General features: G+C 37.4%; 3 protein-coding genes across 5 annotated transcripts; 2 read left to right on the top strand and 1 right to left on the bottom strand.

Annotated features, from left to right (window-relative positions):
- Positions 1-22: 22 nt before the first annotated feature.
- Positions 23-2943, top strand: LOC116924417 (probable aminopeptidase NPEPL1). The gene is made up of 15 exons (XM_032930940.2): positions 23-250; positions 311-384; positions 451-633; positions 694-978; positions 1058-1159; positions 1228-1275; positions 1361-1412; positions 1472-1494; positions 1579-1591; positions 1653-1684; positions 1760-1780; positions 1840-1992; positions 2063-2146; positions 2211-2387; positions 2455-2943. Exons 1-15 carry the CDS (start codon positions 175-177, stop codon positions 2719-2721), a joined length of 1590 nt encoding a protein of 529 aa, XP_032786831.2. The 5' UTR covers positions 23-174; the 3' UTR covers positions 2722-2943.
- Positions 2944-9864: 6921 nt separating this feature from the next.
- On the bottom strand, positions 9865-11798 carry LOC116924490 (trypsin-1). Of its 2 annotated transcripts, XM_045175699.1 has the most exons (7): positions 11639-11798; positions 11408-11567; positions 11160-11307; positions 10989-11093; positions 10789-10903; positions 10420-10726; positions 9865-10239 (listed from the first exon to the last, which is right to left on the bottom strand). In XM_045175699.1, exons 1-7 carry the CDS (start codon positions 11682-11684, stop codon positions 10110-10112), a joined length of 1011 nt encoding a protein of 336 aa, XP_045031634.1. In that variant the 5' UTR covers positions 11685-11798; the 3' UTR covers positions 9865-10109. The 2 variants fall into 2 exon arrangements, with proteins under 2 accessions (XP_045031634.1, XP_032786898.2); XM_032931007.2 differs by having other exon boundaries at positions 9865-10726.
- A 4541-nt stretch (positions 11799-16339) lies between these two features.
- Positions 16340-18599, top strand: LOC116924488 (sodium/potassium-transporting ATPase subunit beta). 2 transcript variants are annotated; one of them, XM_032931006.2, is made up of 8 exons: positions 16340-16499; positions 16641-16840; positions 17120-17260; positions 17370-17474; positions 17532-17701; positions 17772-17879; positions 17952-18111; positions 18208-18599. In XM_032931006.2, the coding sequence occupies exons 2-8, from the start codon at positions 16714-16716 to the stop codon at positions 18312-18314; spliced, it is 918 nt and encodes a 305-aa protein (XP_032786897.2). In that variant the 5' UTR covers positions 16340-16499; positions 16641-16713; the 3' UTR covers positions 18315-18599. The 2 variants fall into 2 exon arrangements, with proteins under 2 accessions (XP_032786897.2, XP_045031639.1); XM_045175704.1 differs by having other exon boundaries at positions 16447-16554.
- Positions 18600-19956: the final 1357 nt, after the last annotated feature.

The raw sequence follows: 19956 nt of genomic DNA, 5'->3' as shown, positions 1-19956 counted from the left end.
AGCAATAATCACTTTGGATTTTGTAGCCGCCGAATCAGTCGGTCGACGAAATAACCTTAGCCATCTAGATTAGATAATTCTGTCATATACTGCATTCAAACTGTTCTCGTTGTCTCCTGCCACTATTATACTCCTTGAATTGTCAAGTTTTCAGACGCGAGTTAGAGAAACAACATGGCGGCTGTCAAACTTAAGTTTTCATCAGCGCTTTCATCGTCTGATCCGCATGCAAATCCGGTCGTTATAATTGGTAATTATAATTTTAATTGTGATATTTTGGCAATCTATTGGAATTTCTAATTCAATGTAGGCATTCCTAAAAATCTTGCCAAAATAAATTACCATGACATAAATGTAAAGTTTGGGGCGAGAGTACCTGAAGAGGTAAGTGAAGCAGCCAAAAGTTAAAATGACAACCTAAATTTGTAAAATACCACAACCTCCTTCAAGATTTTCTCTTCAGCCTTGAATGCTGTCCAATCAAGTCCAGATGTTTGTCCTTTATACTTGAACTCTGCAACTCTATCACCTCTTCCTACAAAATGTAGCAGGCACAATGCCCCTTCAAGATCCCATGCAATCACTAAATGTGTGCGTTCAGCAGCTGTTTCAGGAAAGGACAGTTTCATTGTGGTAAGTTTATATGATGCAGTTTTCTTTTTCATTGATTAACGCAAATACTTAATATGATAGATTGCTTGTGAAAAACATGATGTTTTCCCCTCAGCCATTGCAGTTGCTAGAGCATACCCACTCTATTCGAAAAAGACAAATCTATCAAATAAATTGCAAGCTGGAAGTACAAGTTCAGAGAAATCACTGATCACTGTGACAGTAGAGTACCTGTTAATTGGCAATACCAGCCCTCTGACTGAAGATGAATGCATAATGCTGGAGAGAGCTGCAGAATCTGTACGAACTACCGCTCGTATAGTCGATACTCCATGCAATGAAATGAACACTGACCATTTCCTTGAGGTGAAATTCTAAAACACCATGTCAGCATGCTTAGTAGTTTTCGCTTCACAGGCGTCTTTTTTTATTTCTCGTTATTTAGGAAATCAGCATAGTTGCTAAAGAATTGGGGATTGTGCCGTTCGTCATTCGTGATAAAGAACTTGAGAATCAAGGATTTGGTGGTATTTATGGAGTGGGAAAGGTTAGTTTACTCTTACTTAACTTATGTGAGTTTTTTAAGGTTAATTTTATGTTTCTTTCTTATTTTAGGCTGCTTTGAATCCACCAGCTCTTGCGGTTTTGAGTCATCTACCTAAGGTATTCTGTTATGTTTGAATGTTTGTTTGGTTTTTGCTTTTCCTACGGTAAACGGTTTACTTAACCCGTTATTTCTCTTGGAAAGGGGGCTACCAAAACCATTGCGTGGGTGGGTAAAGGAATAATGTATGATACAGGTAAAATTTACTATTTTGAATATTGATTATTCATACTAAAACTATTGTTCTTGATGCAGGTGGATTGTCGATCAAGGGCAAGGTAATTAAAGCTCATATTTTGGATATGTGTTTTCTTAATTAACCCATTTTTGACTTTCATTTGTCTCGTTTTATTGATATACAGACAGCTATGCCAGGTATGTCCCGATTACGAGAAACAAGATACTGAGAAAATAAATAATTTTTTCTTATCTTAAGGAATGAAGCGCGACTGTGGAGGGGCGAGTGGGGTACCTTTGTTTTCTTTTTTTTTATAAAAAAATTTATTTTCTCTTAAATACTTTTTTTATTTCCATTTCAAATAGATTTTAGGAGCTTTTCGTCTGGTGAAACTAATATTCAAATATTGTTGGCCTAAGCAGCTTGATAGAACTAAAATTCACAGGCTGTCCTGACCGGCTTTAAGGAAAATTTGCATGCCGTATTTTGTTTGGCAGAAAATTCTGTCGGCCCACTGTCAACTCGGCCGGATGATATTCATACATTATATTCGGGTCGAACGGTCGAAATCAACAACACGGATGCAGAAGGCCGCCTGGTTTGTTTTGCTCATTCATCTTGGACGGCGGTATTTTAAAAAACAAAAACTGTATTGTTGAACATCACAGGTTTTGGCGGATGGCGTGTTCTACGCCCATAAAGACTTGAAAGCTGACATTATTCTAGATATGGCAACTCTAACTGGAGGCCAGGTATTCGGAAAGAAATATTTCTGCAAGACACTTGATAAAGTGCGTGAATATGATGTTTTTGTAGAGTGTTGCAACAGGTAAGCAACACGCCGCTGTGCTTACCAACAACGAGCACTGGGAAAATGCAATGGTTAATGCTGGACTGGTCTCTGGCGATTTGACATTTCCGATTCCGTTCTGTCCAGAGTTTCACTTCTCTGAGTTCAACTCAGCTGTGGCTGACATGAAAAATTCTGTCGCTGTAGGAAAATTATTTGTCTTAATTAAGCAAGGAGTAATTCAGTTTAATTGTTGCTCTTTTTCTTTAGGATCGCAGCAATGCATTGTCCTCATGCGCGGGGCTATTTATCCTAGCACATCTGGGATTTGATTATCCTGGTGTCTGGATGCATGTCGATATGGCTGCTCCAGTTCATTGTGGAGAAAGAGCAACCGGCTACGGTGTAGGCTTTTTGGTGTCCTTATTTGGTAGATATAGCAACAGTGCTTTACTTCAGAGCATTGGCCCGATCATTGATGAGGATATAGCCGAAGATGCGAGAGAAAATGAAAAAAAGAAAATGCGGCTGAATTGAACTGTGGATACTGTTCAAGAATTGTAGGATGTTGAAAATGGGGGCTAGCCTTTAACAATTTTTTTCATTGCTAATCTAGGCAATTAAATGATTTTGATGAAGTAGCCCATATAGGGGTAGCAATGGTGTGAAGAGCGTTTGATAATTGGATATAAAAAAGAGTTATTGGTATACGCTGTATCAAATTATTCTTCGTGAAACTTGATTACATCGTTGACTGAGCAATCGTTTTCTTTACTTCGTCTGTTGATAGAGTAGACTTAGCTGAATTTTTGCCATCTTATCGCAAGTCTAAAATTTTTTACTTAAGTAGTTTCCCGATGGGGAATTACTCTAGACAGTTTAAAAAATACATTAAGCTCAAAATTAGTTTCCCCGTTACGTACAAAGTTTTAGAATAAAGCGAAATCATACTAGTTATAACACAATAACGCAGATACTATTATAATTCAAATAACTAAAAAACCATAAATCCCACGTAAAACAATATCGATTTTTGTGGTCCTCGTTGAATTTCGAATCTAAATCATGTATAGTCTATTGTTGCGTGCCAGCACTACCTCTCCGTTTTTTACGATTATTAAAAAAACTATAACGCTCAAATTAAAAATAACTCGTGTATCGTGATAACGGTTCAATTCTGAATCGAAATCATGTATTTTTAATTAGATTTAGAATTTAGTCAAAATTGAAAAAGTGGGAAGGCTATAGCCTTCTCATTTTCGTCAAAATCTGCAAAAATCGACATCTCTTATAATTCAATAAAAACACACACGTCATACTCAAAATTGAACGCTGATTCCGGCTGTTACATTAGTTTTCCCGTTAATCATGTCGTTTTTGAATAAAACGCAATCGTAGTAGTTAAATCGCAAATGCCTTTATAATTGTAATTACGCAAAAAGTATGAGTCCTACGTAAAACCAATGTCGATTTTCGTGATCCTCGTTGAATTTCGAATCTAAATCATGTATACTTTTCTATTTTTATTGTGTATTTAAGAAGAAACCCAAAAAAGTGGACGAATTTGGAAGGGAATTCCCCTGGGGATTCCCCTAATTTTTTCTCCAAATTGGCACAAAAAATTGACCTCTTGGAATTCGCTGAAAATTGCACGTTATGATCAAAATTGAACGCTTAATCCGGGAAAAATATGAGTTTTCACATCAAGACAGCTGTTTTTGAAATAAATCGGACCAACGAGTTGCTGGCGCGCCAGCACTACCTGTCCGTTTTTTACGATTATTTAAAAAACTATAACTCTAAAATTAAAAATAACTCGTGTATCGTGATTACGGTTCAATTCTGAATCGAAATCATGTATTTTTAATTAGATTTAGAATTTAGTCAAAATTGAAAAAGTGGGAAGGCTATAGCCTTCTCATTTTCGTCAAAAAATCTGCAAAAATCGACATCTCTTATAATTCAATAAAAACACACACGTCATACTCAAAATTGAACGCTGATTCCGGCTGTTACATTAGTTTTCCCGTTAATCATGTCGTTTTTGAATAAAACGCAATCGTAGTAGTTAAATCGCAAATGCCTTTATAATTGTAATTACGCAAAAAGTATGAGTCCTACGTAAAACCAATGTCGATTTTCGTGATCCTCGTTGAATTTCGAATCTAAATCATGTATACTTTTCTATTTTTATTGTGTATTTAAGAAGAAACCCAAAAAAGTGGACGAATTTGGAAGGGAATTCCCCTGGGGATTCCCCTAATTTTTTCTCCAAATTGGCACAAAAAATTTACCTCTTGGAATTCGCTGAAAATTGCACGTTATGATCAAAATTGAACGCTTAATCCGGGAAAAATATGAGTTTTCACATCAAGACAGCTGTTTTTGAAATAAATCGGACCAACGAGTTGCTGGCGCGCCAGCACTACCTGTCCGTTTTTTACGATTATTTAAAAAACTATAACCCTAAAATTAAAAATAACTCGTGTATCGTGATTACGGTTCAATTCTGAATCGAAATCATGTATTTTTAATTAGATTTAGAATTTAGTCAAAATTGAAAAAGTGGGAAGGCTATAGCCTTCTCATTTTCGTCAAAATCTGCAAAAATCGACATCTCTTATAATTCAATAAAAACACACACGTCATACTCAAAATTGAACGCTGATTCCGGCTGTTACATTAGTTTTCCCGTTAATCATGTCGTTTTTGAATAAAACGCAATCGTAGTAGTTAAATCGCAAATGCCTTTATAATTGTAATTACGCAAAAAGTATGAGTCCTACGTAAAACCAATGTCGATTTTCGTGATCCTCGTTGAATTTCGAATCTAAATCATGTATACTTTTCTATTTTTATTGTGTATTTAAGAAGAAACCCAAAAAAGTGGACGAATTTGGAAGGGAATTCCCCTGGGGATTCCCCTAATTTTTCTCCAAATTGGCACAAAAAATTGACCTCTTGGAATTCGCTGAAAATTGCACGTTATGATCAAAATTGAACGCTTAATCCGGGAAAAATATGAGTTTTCACATCAAGACAGCTGTTTTTGAAATAAATCGGACCAACGAGTTGCTGGCGCGCCAGCACTACCTGTCCGTTTTTTACGATTATTTAAAAAACTATAACCCTAAAATTAAAAATAACTCGTGTATCGTGATTACGGTTCAATTCTGAATCGAAATCATGTATTTTTAATTAGATTTAGAATTTAGTCAAAATTGAAAAAGTGGGAAGGCTATAGCCTTCTCATTTTCGTCAAAATCTGCAAAAATCGACATCTCTTATAATTCAATAAAAACACACACGTCATACTCAAAATTGAACGCTGATTCCGGCTGTTACATTAGTTTTCCCGTTAATCATGTCGTTTTTGAATAAAACGCAATCGTAGTAGTTAAATCGCAAATGCCTTTATAATTGTAATTACGCAAAAAGTATGAGTCCTACGTAAAACCAATGTCGATTTTCGTGATCCTCGTTGAATTTCGAATCTAAATCATGTATACTTTTCTATTTTTATTGTGTATTTAAGAAGAAACCCAAAAAAAGTGGACGAATTTGGAAGGGAATTCCCCTGGGGATTCCCCTAATTTTTTCTCCAAATTGGCACAAAAAATTGACCTCTTGGAATTCGCTGAAAATTGCACGTTATGATCAAAATTGAACGCTTAATCCGGGAAAAATATGAGTTTTCACATCAAGACAGCTGTTTTTGAAATAAATCGGACCAACGAGTTGCTGGCGCGCCAGCACTACCTGTCCGTTTTTTACGATTATTTAAAAAACTATAACCCTAAAATTAAAAATAACTCGTGTATCGTGATTAAGGTTCAATTCTGAATCGAAATCATGTATTTTTAATTAGATTTAGAATTTAGTCAAAATTGAAAAAGTGGGAAGGCTATAGCCTTCTCATTTTCGTCAAAATCTGCAAAAATCGACATCTCTTATAATTCAATAAAAACACACACGTCATACTCAAAATTGAACGCTGATTCCGGCTGTTACATTAGTTTTCCCGTTAATCATGTCGTTTTTGAATAAAACGCAATCGTAGTAGTTAAATCGCAAATGCCTTTATAATTGTAATTACGCAAAAAGTATGAGTCCTACGTAAAACCAATGTCGATTTTCGTGATCCTCGTTGAATTTCGAATCTAAATCATGTATACTTTTCTATTTTTATTGTGTATTTAAGAAGAAACCCAAAAAAGTGGACGAATTTGGAAGGGAATTCCCCTGGGGATTCCCCTAATTTTTTCTCCAAATTGGCACAAAAAATTGACCTCTTGGAATTCGCTGAAAATTGCACGTTATGATCAAAATTGAACGCTTAATCCGGGAAAAATATGAGTTTTCACATCAAGACAGCTGTTTTTGAAATAAATCGGACCAACGAGTTGCTGGCGCGCCAGCACTACCTGTCCGTTTTTTACGATTATTTAAAAAACTATAACCCTAAAATTAAAAATAACTCGTGTATCGTGATTACGGTTCAATTCTGAATCGAAATCATGTATTTTTAATTAGATTTAGAATTTAGTCAAAATTGAAAAAGTGGGAAGGCTAAGCCTTCTCATTTTCGTCAAAATCTGCAAAAATCGACATCTCTTATAATTCAATAAAAACACACACGTCATACTCAAAATTGAACGCTGATTCCGGCTGTTACATTAGTTTTCCCGTTAATCATGTCGTTTTTGAATAAAACGCAATCGTAGTAGTGAAATCGCAAATGCCTTTATAATTGTAATTACGCAAAAAGTATGAGTCCTACGTAAAACCAATGTCGATTTTCGTGATCCTCGTTGAATTTCGAATCTAAATCATGTATACTTTTCTATTTTTATTGTGTATTTAAGAAGAAACCCAAAAAAGTGGACGAATTTGGAAGGGAATTCCCCTGGGGATTCCCTAATTTTTCTCCAAATTGGCACAAAAAATTGACCTCTTGGAATTCGCTGAAAATTGCACGTTATGATCAAAATTGAACGCTTAATCCGGGAAAAATATGAGTTTTCACATCAAGACAGCTGTTTTTGAAATAAATCGGACCAACGAGTTGCTGGCGCGCCAGCACTACCTGTCCGTTTTTTACGATTATTTAAAAAACTATAACCCTAAAATTAAAAATAACTCGTGTATCGTGATTACGGTTCAATTCTGAATCGAAATCATGTATTTTTAATTAGATTTAGAATTTAGTCAAAATTGAAAAAGTGGGAAGGCTATAGCCTTCTCATTTTCGTCAAAATCTGCAAAAATCGACATCTCTTATAATTCAATAAAAACACACACGTCATACTCAAAATTGAACGCTGATTCCGGCTGTTACATTAGTTTTCCCGTTAATCATGTCGTTTTTGAATAAAACGCAATCGTAGTAGTTAAATCGCAAATGCCTTTATAATTGTAATTACGCAAAAAGTATGAGTCCTACGTAAAACCAATGTCGATTTTCGTGATCCTCGTTGAATTTCGAATCTAAATCATGTATACTTTTCTATTTTTATTGTGTATTTAAGAAGAAACCCAAAAAAGTGGACGAATTTGGAAGGGAATTCCCCTGGGGATTCCCCTAATTTTTTCTCCAAATTGGCACAAAAATTGACCTCTTGGAATTCGCTGAAAATTGCACGTTATGATCAAAATTGAACGCTTAATCCGGGAAAAATATGAGTTTTCACATCAAGACAGCTGTTTTTGAAATAAATCGGACCAACGAGTTGCTGGCGCGCCAGCACTACCTGTCCGTTTTTTACGATTATTTAAAAAACTATAACCCTAAAATTAAAAATAACTCGTGTATCGTGATTACGGTTCAATTCTGAATCGAAATCATGTATTTTTAATTAGATTTAGAATTTAGTCAAAATTGAAAAAGTGGGAAGGCTAGCCTTCTCATTTTCGTCAAAATCTGCAAAAATCGACATCTCTTATAATTCAATAAAAACACACACGTCATACTCAAAATTGAACGCTGATTCCGGCTGTTACATTAGTTTTCCCGTTAATCATGTCGTTTTTGAATAAAACGCAATCGTGGTAGTTAAATCGCAAATGCCTTTATAATTGTAATTACGCAAAAAGTATGAGTCCTACGTAAAACCAATGTCGATTTTCGTGATCCTCGTTGAATTTCGAATCTAAATCATGTATACTTTTCTATTTTTATTGTGTATTTAAGAAGAAACCCAAAAAAGTGGACGAATTTGGAAGGGAATTCCCCTGGGGATTCCCCTAATTTTTTCTCCAAATTGGCACAAAAAATTGACCTCTTGGAATTCGCTGAAAATTGCACGTTATGATCAAAATTGAACGCTTAATCCGGGAAAAATATGAGTTTTCACATCAAGACAGCTGTTTTTGAAATAAATCGGACCAACGAGTTGCTGGCGCGCCAGCACTACCTGTCCGTTTTTTACGATTATTTAAAAAACTATAACCCTAAAATTAAAAATAACTCGTGTATCGTGATTACGGTTCAATTCTGAATCGAAATCATGTATTTTTAATTAGATTTAGAATTTAGTCAAAATTGAAAAAGTGGGAAGGCTAGCCTTCTCATTTTCGTCAAAATCTGCAAAAATCGACATCTCTTATAATTCAATAAAAACACACACGTCATACTCAAAATTGAACGCTGATTCCGGCTGTTACATTAGTTTTCCCGTTAATCATGTCGTTTTTGAATAAAACGCAACGTGGTAGTTAAATCGCAAATGCCTTTATAATTGTAATTACGCAAAAGTATGAGTCCTACGTAAAACCAATGTCGATTTTCGTGATCCTCGTTGAATTTCGAATCTAAATCATGTATACTTTTCTATTTTTATTGTGTATTTAAGAAGAAACCCAAAAAAGTGGACGAATTTGGAAGGAATTCCCTGGGGATTCCCCTAATTTTTCTCCAAATTGGCACAAAAAATTGACCTCTTGGAATTCGCTGAAAATTGCACGTTATGATCAAAATTGAACGCTTAATCCGGGAAAAATATGAGTTTTCACATCAAGACAGCTGTTTTGAAATAAATCGGACCAACGAGTTGCTGGCGCGCCAGCACTACCTGTCCGTTTTTTACGATTATTTAAAAAACTATAACCCTAAAATTAAAAATAACTCGTGTATCGTGATTACGGTTCAATTCTGAATCGAAATCATGTATTTTTAATTAGATTTAGAATTTAGTCAAAATTGAAAAAGTGGGAAGGCTTCTCATTTTCGTCAAAATCTGCAAAAATCGACATCTCTTATAATTCAATAAAAACACACACGTCATACTCAAAATTGAACGCTGATTCCGGCTGTCACATTAGTTTTCCCGTTAATCATGTCGTTTTTGAATAAAATGACATATAGCGACTGGTAACATTTCGTATATAGAAGAGGCATTTCAATAACGCCTAAAATTTTTAATTGAAACCTTCAATATAGTAAATTAATGTAAATGTAGATTAACTTCTATTATATACTAAACGAAAAAGACACTCTCTGCTAAAACTGCTGAGAATCTCCCGTATAAGCTCATCTATGTCAAAAGAAGAATGGTCAACATGAATTTGATTTGAAAGTTCCATTCCTTCAGACTGCCGATAACGAAGACAAGTATGAAGCCTATATTCCTCCATTATCTTTAATTGTAAAAGAAAATTTATTTAGCAAGAAGAACCCGTTAGTTACTTTAAAAGTCCTACAAGGACACTGTCTGGGCGTTTATTTCGTTGTTAAATAAGGAGAACACCGCTACATAGCAGTAGCCTACTATACGTGGACGCTTTGATGAGGCTATATTGTATTACTACTCTACAATTCTTTTTTCGTTTTTACTTGGAACTATTGCTTGGTTAGCGCACTATAAATTCTAGATATTCATATGCAAATTAGCCGATGCATCGATATTAAACTAGGCAATTACGACGGCCTAGGCATCACAGCCGATACAAGGAGCCGTTGGAACGACTAGAACGGTAGTAGTTTCAGGAGCGGGCTCGCAATTCAAACAAGGTGCTGTAGGAACAATCGGGGCAACAGTTGTCGTTGGTGGAGTCTCACAGTTCAGACACGGAGCTGTTGGGATCACTGTCGTGGTGGTAGTTGGTGGGGGAGTCTCACAGTTCAGACACGGAGCTGTTGGGATTACTATCGTGGTGGTAGTTGGTGGGGGAGTCTCACAGTTCAGACACGGAGCTGTTGGGATCACTATCGTGGTGGTAGTTGGTGGGGGAGTCTCACAGTTCAGACACGGAGCTGTTGGGATCACTATCGTGGTGGTAGTTGGTGGGGGAGTCTCACAATTAATACAGGGAGCGGTCGGAACAACAATAGTAGTAGTGGTCGTTGGTTTCGTTGTTGTTGTGGCAGTTGGTAATGGCTGCTGTCCTGCGATGACATTAAGCCAATAGTAATAGACAGATAATCGAGTAAAAATGCTTGGAACGTAAGGAACCCCACAGCCTTGATTTTTGGACATAACCCCCACAGCAATACCATTTTGTACCAATGGAGATCCTTCGTCATATTGGCACGGACTCGAAACATCTTCGAATAGATTGGGTTTTTAAATCATTGAAAGTTAGATGCACTGCAAAAAGCAAACTTACCACTGCCAGCGCAAATCATGTAATTATTGTCGAATTCTATCGAACCGTAGCTTAAGCAATCAGCTGGCATTGTGAGCTCTGTCTTACGAAGCTTCAAGGTTTCTAGGCCACCCTCCTATTTCAACAGCATAACAATAAAAATATCACATAACTCTTACAGCAATCAAAGTTAATTGTTCTTAAAAATCTATAGGCCTAACCGTTGTTGCTCCCCATCCCATGGTAACGGCTGTATTTATTGTTTCATCCACTTCGTCGTACCGTATGGTCTGCACAGCAGTACCGAACACTACGGGCCGCGAAAGCTAAAGATCCACCAAACATTTCAAATGCAAAAACTCAACGTGATTGAAAATACTGTGAAATCTTACGGATAGTAAGGCGATGTCGTTCATTTTAGTTAACGGGTCATACTGATCGTTGATGGAAATGGACGACACTGCAATTATCTGCTGTTGAGCGGAGGGTTCTGAAAAGCTTATGATGCCCACAGCAACATCCAACTGAGTTGGTAAAAGTCTACACTCACAAGATAAGATTCAAGAGTACACCGAAGACTTGTTACGTTAATTCAGGTCAAGTTTAAAAAATGATATAGCTAGTTGACAATAAGAATCACCCGTAAACACAGGAGGCTGTTGTTAAAATCCATCGCTCATTGTAGATAAAACCACTGCAAAAGTGGCGACGCTCAAGCTGAATAGAAGCGATGTAGGGAAACTCGCCTTCAACTGCTAGACTTCCGCCCGCGATGCGGTCAGAAATATCTTGCGGTGCTCCTTCACATTTGGTTAAATTCATAATCACAACCAAAGTCAAGAAATCATTTTAAGGAAATTGAGGGATATACCTGTGGCGAAAGCGACCAGGAGCGAAAATATTAAAATGTTCCTCATAACTGGACTTGACTGCTAGTTCTGCTGATGACGGACAACTGACTATTTCCCCTATTTTACACGGTACTAGTGTCCATCTTTGTCGTGATAAAATGCTGACGGATAGTGATTTTGAAATCAAAGACTATCGTTCTACTGTGCCCCTACCGTTCTTTCGATAAGCCAAAAGTTATAAACAGAAATGCATAGAATGGCTTTAGAAAGTTCAAGAATTTTACGGGCATTTTTAAATTCATGGTTTATTGAACCATTGCAAGACCATATATCAAACTCTAGCAGTTGCTTAAGGGTTTGCAAGCGAAGGGCAAGTAATTATTGTTCACGTAACTGGTTATACCCTGATGACCTTTTCAGTTAACAATATAAAAAAATTTTGTGATACATAAGTAATCAGATCGTGCTTGATCAGCCTTCTTCTGCTGAAGCTTTAACACATCACATTTATCCAGAACAGCTTAAAGCAATACTCGTAAAGCAATAAAAATTCAGGTTTAATGAAAACATGATTCAGTTAATATAATGCAATTGGTTTACTAGCCTACTATAAAACAAACAAGACTAGAGAGCTTTAGATTCCTGTGTGTGCACAGGAGGCATACCGTCACTGGCAACACTGCAACCTTCATCGGCTATCGACAGCGAGATAGATCAACTTGTCAATCAATCACTTATTTGTTTCGCTTCACTGGCCAAGTTGAATGTACACGGGGGAAAAAAGGCAATCGAGTGTTTGCGTCGATGAGGTATTGGAGATGCGCTTAGGCTCTTCATCATGCAAGTCCTATACACCCTTCTATACTTAGGCCCTGATGTCAAATTGTGCCACAACGACCTGAATGCTGCAACGCAAACTGCAAGATAAGGAGCTTTTGTTTTTCTTTCTTCTTCATTGTTTCTATATACCTATATAAGTGCTCATCACTGTCAATGACTGCTTTCTTCACTCGTCTACTGCTGATAAATCGACAGGCGAGAAAAGTTCATTGCAATACCAGCTGCAGTGTTTCAGCACGGTTTGCTGTCGACTTTGATTTTGGCGCCATACGAACTAGACGGTGTACGTTAGCTGATTGAAAAAAAGGTAATAATTTCAAGAAAGGAGAAAAAATTTGTAAAAAGACTTTAAGAAAATTTAAATTTACACTATCCCCTGGTAGGCTACGTTTGGGTGGCCGGCAAATTAAAATTAGTAAGGCCCGAGTTCTGCCGCCCTTTGCTTAGGTCGCATCTCCAATGTGACATCATTTAGTCATATAAAATAACGCAATTTGTTTATAATATTATTAATTAAAAGAACAACGAGGTCTACATAGCTTTGTAGCCCACGTCTTTATTGTATGTTTTTGAAAACCCTCTAAGCAAAAAAACATAGTTAGTATATAGTCTAAAGTTGCATGCTTCGTTTGCTGACATAGCCGGAATGGCAGCAGCAAAAGAGCCCAATAAACTTGAAAGGGTCGGATTATTTGTCCGACGGATCAACAGCGGGTATGGATCTTGACAAACAAAGAGATTCCTTGCATTAGGGCTGTTTACATATGGATTAAGTCAAAGTTTCAGTGCGCTACTGTCGGCACACAGTCCCTTTATTCGGCTGTACAATGATGGAGATATAGCCTAATCAAATCATCAAATGTCTCGTATTATATACAAGTATAAACTTTAGAAGCATCAGGGAATTTCAAAAGATTTCAAAAAGTTTGAAGAAAAAAATTACCACGTTATACAAGCGTTACTTATTACATAAGTTTCCTGTCTCGAATTCCACGAATTTCAGCGGTCGACTTGTCCGTCTTTGGCTGACGACGGTCTGTTGCCTCTTTTACAGTCATCTTCTTCATTTCACCTGTTTTGCTTTTTTTATCTTCTTGATCTTGCTTCCTTCTTCTCGTACTGCAAACGTTTCAGAGCTATAGTCAAAACGCTTTAGATGCAAATGCACTGTTAGCGTTGATAGAACAATCATTTGGGTTCCGTCTTCGTTTTATTTATTGGCTAATTTTGTCATGGAATTTCTATGCATATAGTAGTGCAGTGACAGTGTACCAAACTGATTCTTAAAAACACAATTCTAGTTCTGCTGAATTGCTCATTGGACTTTTAAAGGATCGGCGCTCGTCCTAATTAACTATTAATCCGAAATTCTTCCACATCCAACAAAATACGGGCTGAGAAGTTAATAACGGAACTACAGAACTATCTGTTGTGGTTATCATAAACGTCTTCGGGTATTTTTTTTATTTTTTTCGCGTCATGGAATTTTCCTTATCTTGGTAAATAGGCGATAATCTAAACATTTTTCATGTTGTTGTTTCGTCCGCGTTGTTTAAATGTGCCTTACCGTCTCAAATAAAATGTTTGAAATCAAGACAATTTAAATGGCGAATACTAGCCGTAAAAAGACCAACGAAATGGCAACGTACGTTTATTTTTTACCTAATAGGGTAAACACAACTTGACTGTCAATTAAACCATGATTGTCTTATTAAGACAGATATCCCTAGATGACTCTTTGATCGTTCGGTTTACTATATATCAGTTGACAGTTGGCCACTGTAAGGCCAATATCACGAGACGCCATTGTATTTCAGATGAGTGACGAAATGTAGGTGTCATGTAATCAGTGAAGTGACGCAACTCGACAGTTTCGTATTTACTCGTGCTGCACCGTCTTAGGTATAAATGCACAATTAGTTTTCTATATTCCCTATACTTGCTACATCTCCATCTCCCTTAATTTGAGCAGCATGTTCGATATATCTAAGGAGTTCGAACTTACGTTGGGTATTAATACATACAACCGTAAATAATTAGTTAAACCAGCAAAATTATGGTGACCGTCGTCGTTGATTTCATTGCACGTCTCTTTTGGCAATCGCATCGATAAGTATCTCATAATTTCTCGAGTTGAAACATATACAGACCTTCTCGATTGATTGACCATCCATGTAATAAAGGGTTGGATTGCAAAGAATGTATCTTTGGGTTTCCTTTTTCATCCCATTCTTTTCTCTTTCCCTTCATCTATTTGTTCTCTTTTGAACCCATTCGCCCTTGTGCCGTGGTGACGGTGGCCACTGATCTATTTTTAATACAAATCAAGTCTTCACGGTATACGGGAGCGTTCTAGATTTCCCCGTAGTCCTTCGAAATCCAAGTCAATGTGATTGTAACCTAACTGGGCTAAAGGAAAGCAATGAGATCACCGACTTTCGTGAATCGGAACGAAACTAGTTTCGCAACTAAAACAGAAATTCTGGTTAACTTGCAACTCAGCAAGTTTTACAAATATGGCCCATCGTATGCAGATAGGAATGTCTCGTATAGATTCACATGTAAGGTTATTACAAATGTGATCTTTATCTAACAAGATTGTTTTGTATGTTTCAGTTTTACGCGTAGAAAACTTGGTTCAGACTATACGACCTTCCGTGTAGCTCAAATTCGACAGACACGTTCTGTAGGAGGCGAAAAGATCTAAAAGTTAAAATTTAACAGATAGCCACATGAGATAGCATAAACAGGCTCGATAATCAAAAAATCTAAAATTTGTACTTGTCCAACTCTCTATTTTCTTGTCGACCAACTTTTAGTTTCTTTGCCTTTTCGGAATGTGCTTGTACTAATTCCATTGTCGAAGTAACATTGTTCCCCAATTTTTTCTTTTCGTACAGTAGAAGGCCTAGTTCATACTAGATTTTAAATGTTTGGCATCCAGCCGCTAGAAAAGTACCTGGTTTTATATCCTACGCTCCGTCAAACATTCTTATAGTTCTATCCTGTTGCAGTATGATTTTGGAAAAACCGAGCTCTTGTCTACAATTGGCTGCTGGTGCAGCGGGCCGTTGCGCCATCAAAATGTTATCTTAAATAGGTCATATATACGTATAGGTGCGACTAATCCCGCGTGGTACGGCAGCTATTCAATATGAAAAGAGACAGACTTGGCTAACTCTGCATGCTTTCTAATACTATACAACTTGACGAAGTGATAAGAAATAAAATACGGGACGAACATCACCACGGTTAGTGGCGATATTGAAATCAAGCGTTTTTACGTTAGCCCGTTTATGGTTCGCCAGCGTACGCAACGGAGCATTAATGATAACTGACCCCAATGTAAAACGAAAAATAAGGAAAGAAAATAGTTGCATGTTTCCCTATCGTTGCAATCATTACAAAAAAAAATCTGTGTACGAACTCTTCTTCTCGCCAAAACTACACGCGTGACACACAGGAAAGACTGCGGCAAGATGGTTATTCATAGATCTAGTAAAGGCAGCTTGAATCTTACTATTTTTAGTCGTTTTTTCTCTCCTTTTTAGATCTTAAAAGTGAAAGTCTTTCCCCAATAAGAAAAAAAAAATAAAATAAAATATTGGTGTCGGCCAAAACCAGAGAACCAAACATTTTTGCATTTTTATTAACTCCCTTTTTTTTTTTTATTTGTCTAGCGTGATTATTCATCAATCACCAGCCCCATTTTTTGCTGGTAATATTTGAAAGCAGAAGCCATTTTTCCTTTTCGTGAATATGATATAGTAGGTTTTTCGTGATCGTTTTAGAGACGGATGCATGCTGATCCACGAATCAAGTGCGCAGGACTGCAGGCACCTAGTTTATCGCTTACAATAGAGGGTAAGGGCGGGGACGTTGAGACGTTGTGCGCCGCCGCGAACGGCGATAGAAGAAAGTGCAGCAACGTCTGCGTGCGCCGCTAGAGCACAGGAGAAGTAGATTGCGCGGGCCAGTTTGCTGCCGAAAGCTGATCTTTCCCGAGACGAGAAGTCGTGAGCCTCCGTTGCAGTTCGTACTGTGAGTGAATCGATTTTCGACCATCTTTTTCTGTCGTTTGGTTTTTTAAATCTTTGTTAGTGCAAACGTTCTGTTTATTGTTTTGTTTGAAATTTCCTGGTGAGTTGTGTTGATGATTTGTTTCGTCTTTTTACTGTTCAGGTGTAACCGTCATCTAAACGGAGCCGTAACTCGGTGAGAATTTCAAGTCTCAAAACACATTTCATCGTCCATCATGGCTGATAAGAAAACTGACGAGCCCTACAAACGACCGCAAACTCTCACTCGTTGCGAGCAAATCACCCATTTTCTGTACAACAGTGAAACTCACGAGGTTCTTGGCCGCACGGCGAAGAGTTGGTGTAAGTTACATTTTTTATGAGGTGTCCTTGTTTTGGGGGCACCCATTATCATTCAGTCGTGTGGCTGGAATTTCCAGTGTGCAACACACAGAACCCTTTACAAAACTATATCGGAATTTCCGCTTGATTTGAAGAGATAAGAAAATAGAGCTAGTCTAATACAATAACGTAACTGTGGAATTGATTATACTTTAGGTTTTATTTGTTCCTTTTTGTTTTAAGAACCTTAAAGATGTTTTTCCATTTGAGTTCTCATTGATTTTCTCAATCGCCATGCAGTTCAGATCGCGTTGTTTTACGTTGTGCTCTATGCGTTCTTGGCCGGATTCTTCATCGCCCTTCTCACCGTCTTCTATCAGACTTTGAACGATCACGAACCAAAATGGACGATGGATAACAGCTTGATCGGGAACAGTCCTGGTGAGTCTATGAAGTTTTCCCCTATTGTTTGGATTCCGTGAGCGTGAGCTCTGTCGACATCTAGTGACGCTATAGAACAACTCATATTACATCTCTAATAAATGATCAGGAATGGGATACAGACCGACGCACGCCGATCCGGACGTCACAGTCATCTCGTTCAATGCAAAGGATCCCAAATACTGGTCTGATCGAGTTGATGATTTTCTTGGCCGTAAGTGATTGATTTCTCATTCAAATTGATGAAAAATAAACACTTTTATTTTGGCAGCTTACTACACAATTGCACCCAAGGCCGACGCATACGCCGAATGCAACTATGGAACTGCCAATGCTGACCCAATAACGCCATGCAGCTTCAAAGTTGATTTAAATAAATGCGCTCAAAACGACTACGGTTTCGGAGTGAACAAGCCCTGTCTTTTCCTGAAACCGAACAAGGTATGGTATATGTTTGAGCGTTCGCTATACTGCCGCAAATCTTAATTGAATTCTTTTTCTTCTGATCAAGATCTTCGGTTGGACTCCGATTCCATACACCAAAGAGGAAATCGAGTCCGAGGAACTTCAGATGCCGGCCAACTTGCAGGCTGCAATTCTCAAACTTCCAACTGATGTGGTACGTATTTTTGCACATGTTCTGAAGTTTCCACGACGACCTAACTCTAAATTTATGAATATCTTGCTCAAGATTGAGAAAAACATTTGGGTCTCGTGTATGGATATGGACAACATGAACGTCACTTTGGAATACGACACGCACATTGGGTTCCCGACTTTCTATTTCCCTTATGCCAATCAGGCGGGATACCTGACACCATTCGTAGCTATGCAAATCGACAATTTACCAAGTAACGTCATAATTTATCAGCGTCGTCTATATTTGTCCATACCGACTGATACTTTCCCTTTTTCTTTTTCCTGAATTCTAAATCCACGCCTAACAGTGGGTGTTACAGTTAAAATCAGCTGCCGTCTGTGGGCCAAAAATATCGTCGTCGATCGACAACGCCGTTTGGGCATGACCAACCTGGAGATCTTGTCCAATGCATAAAAAGAAAATCACATCCCAACATTGAATCGGTGGTTTGCACAAAAACAAATAGGCACAATTACATTTCCTTCTCTTTGACCGCCCTGCCTACTTACTTCTGTTATAAAAACAGGAAAAAAAAAAAGCAAAAAACAAACAAACAAAAATTGTCATATAGTCAGCCACAGCCAACGCCATCGATGGAAAAATACTAGCTAATTATTTCGAAAAAGAATCGAAGTCGTAGTAAATTGGTTCGAAAGAGATGAACATATGGAAAAATATACATTTTACCTTCATCCCATATTCGTGCGTTCGTTTCACCTTTTTTCCGCTATGTCAAATTGCAAAGGTTTACTATTCAAGTATTTATTTCAGAAAGCTTTGAAAAGTGTAAAAATGCAAAACACTAACAGGTTTCTTTGCGTGATAAATCGTTATGAGTTATAGCTTTTCATTGGCTCGTGCATTTTGTAATGCGTCATTCGCGTTCGCAGGAATGTCTGACGCAGGTGATCGAGGCATTACGTGCCTCAGCATATATACCTTTTTTGATGTCAGACAAGTCAAACAAAAGACGTTTGATGTCGGAAGGGGGAGAGGGATGAACTCGACAAGATCTGACCACATTTGTATCATTTTAGGAGAAACGCATCAACTGTAAATTGTACGAAAGCGATCGGCGGTACCGGTAGCGTTTCCTGTTTTGATTAACAGATTCTTCTCGTTTAGGATAGCATGGCTTATTATTGCTCGATTGGACAGATGAATGGCAAACAAAATATACTAGCTATCTTTAACTAAAGCTTGGCAAGGCTATTTCGCTTATATCTTCTTCCTAAACTGTCAAAAAAATACAAAGCTGGACGAACGTTTATTTCGTTTGGCCAAAATTTCCATTTGGGTTGTTGGCTCGTCGTTGCTCATCTTTTGTCCGTCTCGTTCATAATGTTTAATAGTTTATTTCCAAATGGAAGAAGAAACATGAATAAATTTCTTTGACCTTGTTGTTTTGCTTTGATGGCACGGAATGTCCAGTTTTATTTCCCTACCATGTTAAGCCGCCATGCCAACTGGAGACTGTGCACTGTACATTTTCTAAAACAAATCGAATTCAATGTCCTCTGTATGCAACGTTCAGCTATTCCACCTCTATTTGTATTATGTTAGATGCAATCGCAGCGGTACTTTCAAAATGTTTTGATGACGTATAGACGTCTATGTTTTTCCCCATTTTTTTGTGGCTTACAATTTCTTTTTTTTTATTAAAGGTAATCAGCAACCCGTACTTCAAACTACTTTCAACCACTAGTGCGATAAACATTCAAAATGGCAATTACATCTCGTGCAACTGTAGATTAATCTGATAACGGGAGAAAAATAAACCGTCTAGCTTCGTGATAGCTTCAGAAAAATGTTTATAGTTTATGTATAGATAGAGTAGCACTCCAATCGTGCGATAATTCTTGCATCGGTGGACTTAAGCGTGTCCTACTTTCGATTTTGCCTTGATTGTTACACCTACACGCTGGCCGTTGCCATGGGAATGATTGGAAAGTGGATCATTACGCGTATATTGGTAACAAGGTCTCTGAGAATTCTGAAACGTAAAAACGATGGCGCTCGTTAGGCTTGATCAAATACTATCTGTAAAATTCAATTT

Source organism: Daphnia magna, linkage group LG6 (genome assembly GCF_020631705.1).
Source record: "Daphnia magna isolate NIES linkage group LG6, ASM2063170v1.1, whole genome shotgun sequence".
NCBI classification, from domain to species: domain Eukaryota; kingdom Metazoa; phylum Arthropoda; class Branchiopoda; order Diplostraca; family Daphniidae; genus Daphnia; species Daphnia magna.
The sequence above is the reverse complement of the archived record's forward strand: the minus strand, read 5'-3'. Positions and strand labels throughout refer to the sequence as shown.

Excerpts from the sequence above, each read along its gene's own strand:
- LOC116924488 (XM_032931006.2), top strand. The coding sequence starts at position 16,714 with ATGGCTGATAAGAAAACTGACGAGCCCTACAAACGACCGCAAACTCTC. Across the intron at positions 17,880-17,951 it reads TCAAACTTCCAACTGATGTG|ATTGAGAAAAACATTTGGGT; the intron begins GTACGTATTTTT and ends ATCTTGCTCAAG. Across the intron at positions 18,112-18,207 it reads GCAAATCGACAATTTACCAA|TGGGTGTTACAGTTAAAATC; the intron begins GTAACGTCATAA and ends CACGCCTAACAG.
- LOC116924417 (XM_032930940.2), top strand. The coding sequence starts at position 175 with ATGGCGGCTGTCAAACTTAAGTTTTCATCAGCGCTTTCATCGTCTGAT. Across the intron at positions 979-1,057 it reads ACACTGACCATTTCCTTGAG|GAAATCAGCATAGTTGCTAA; the intron begins GTGAAATTCTAA and ends CTCGTTATTTAG. Across the intron at positions 1,276-1,360 it reads TTTTGAGTCATCTACCTAAG|GGGGCTACCAAAACCATTGC; the intron begins GTATTCTGTTAT and ends TCTCTTGGAAAG.
- LOC116924490 (XM_032931007.2), bottom strand. The coding sequence starts at position 11,684 with ATGAGGAACATTTTAATATTTTCGCTCCTGGTCGCTTTCGCCACAG. Across the intron at positions 11,094-11,159 it reads ACGACATCGCCTTACTATCC|CTTTCGCGGCCCGTAGTGTT; the intron begins GTAAGATTTCAC and ends GTGGATCTTTAG. Across the intron at positions 10,727-10,788 it reads CATGATTTGCGCTGGCAGTG|ATGTTTCGAGTCCGTGCCAA; the intron begins GTAAGTTTGCTT and ends ATCTATTCGAAG.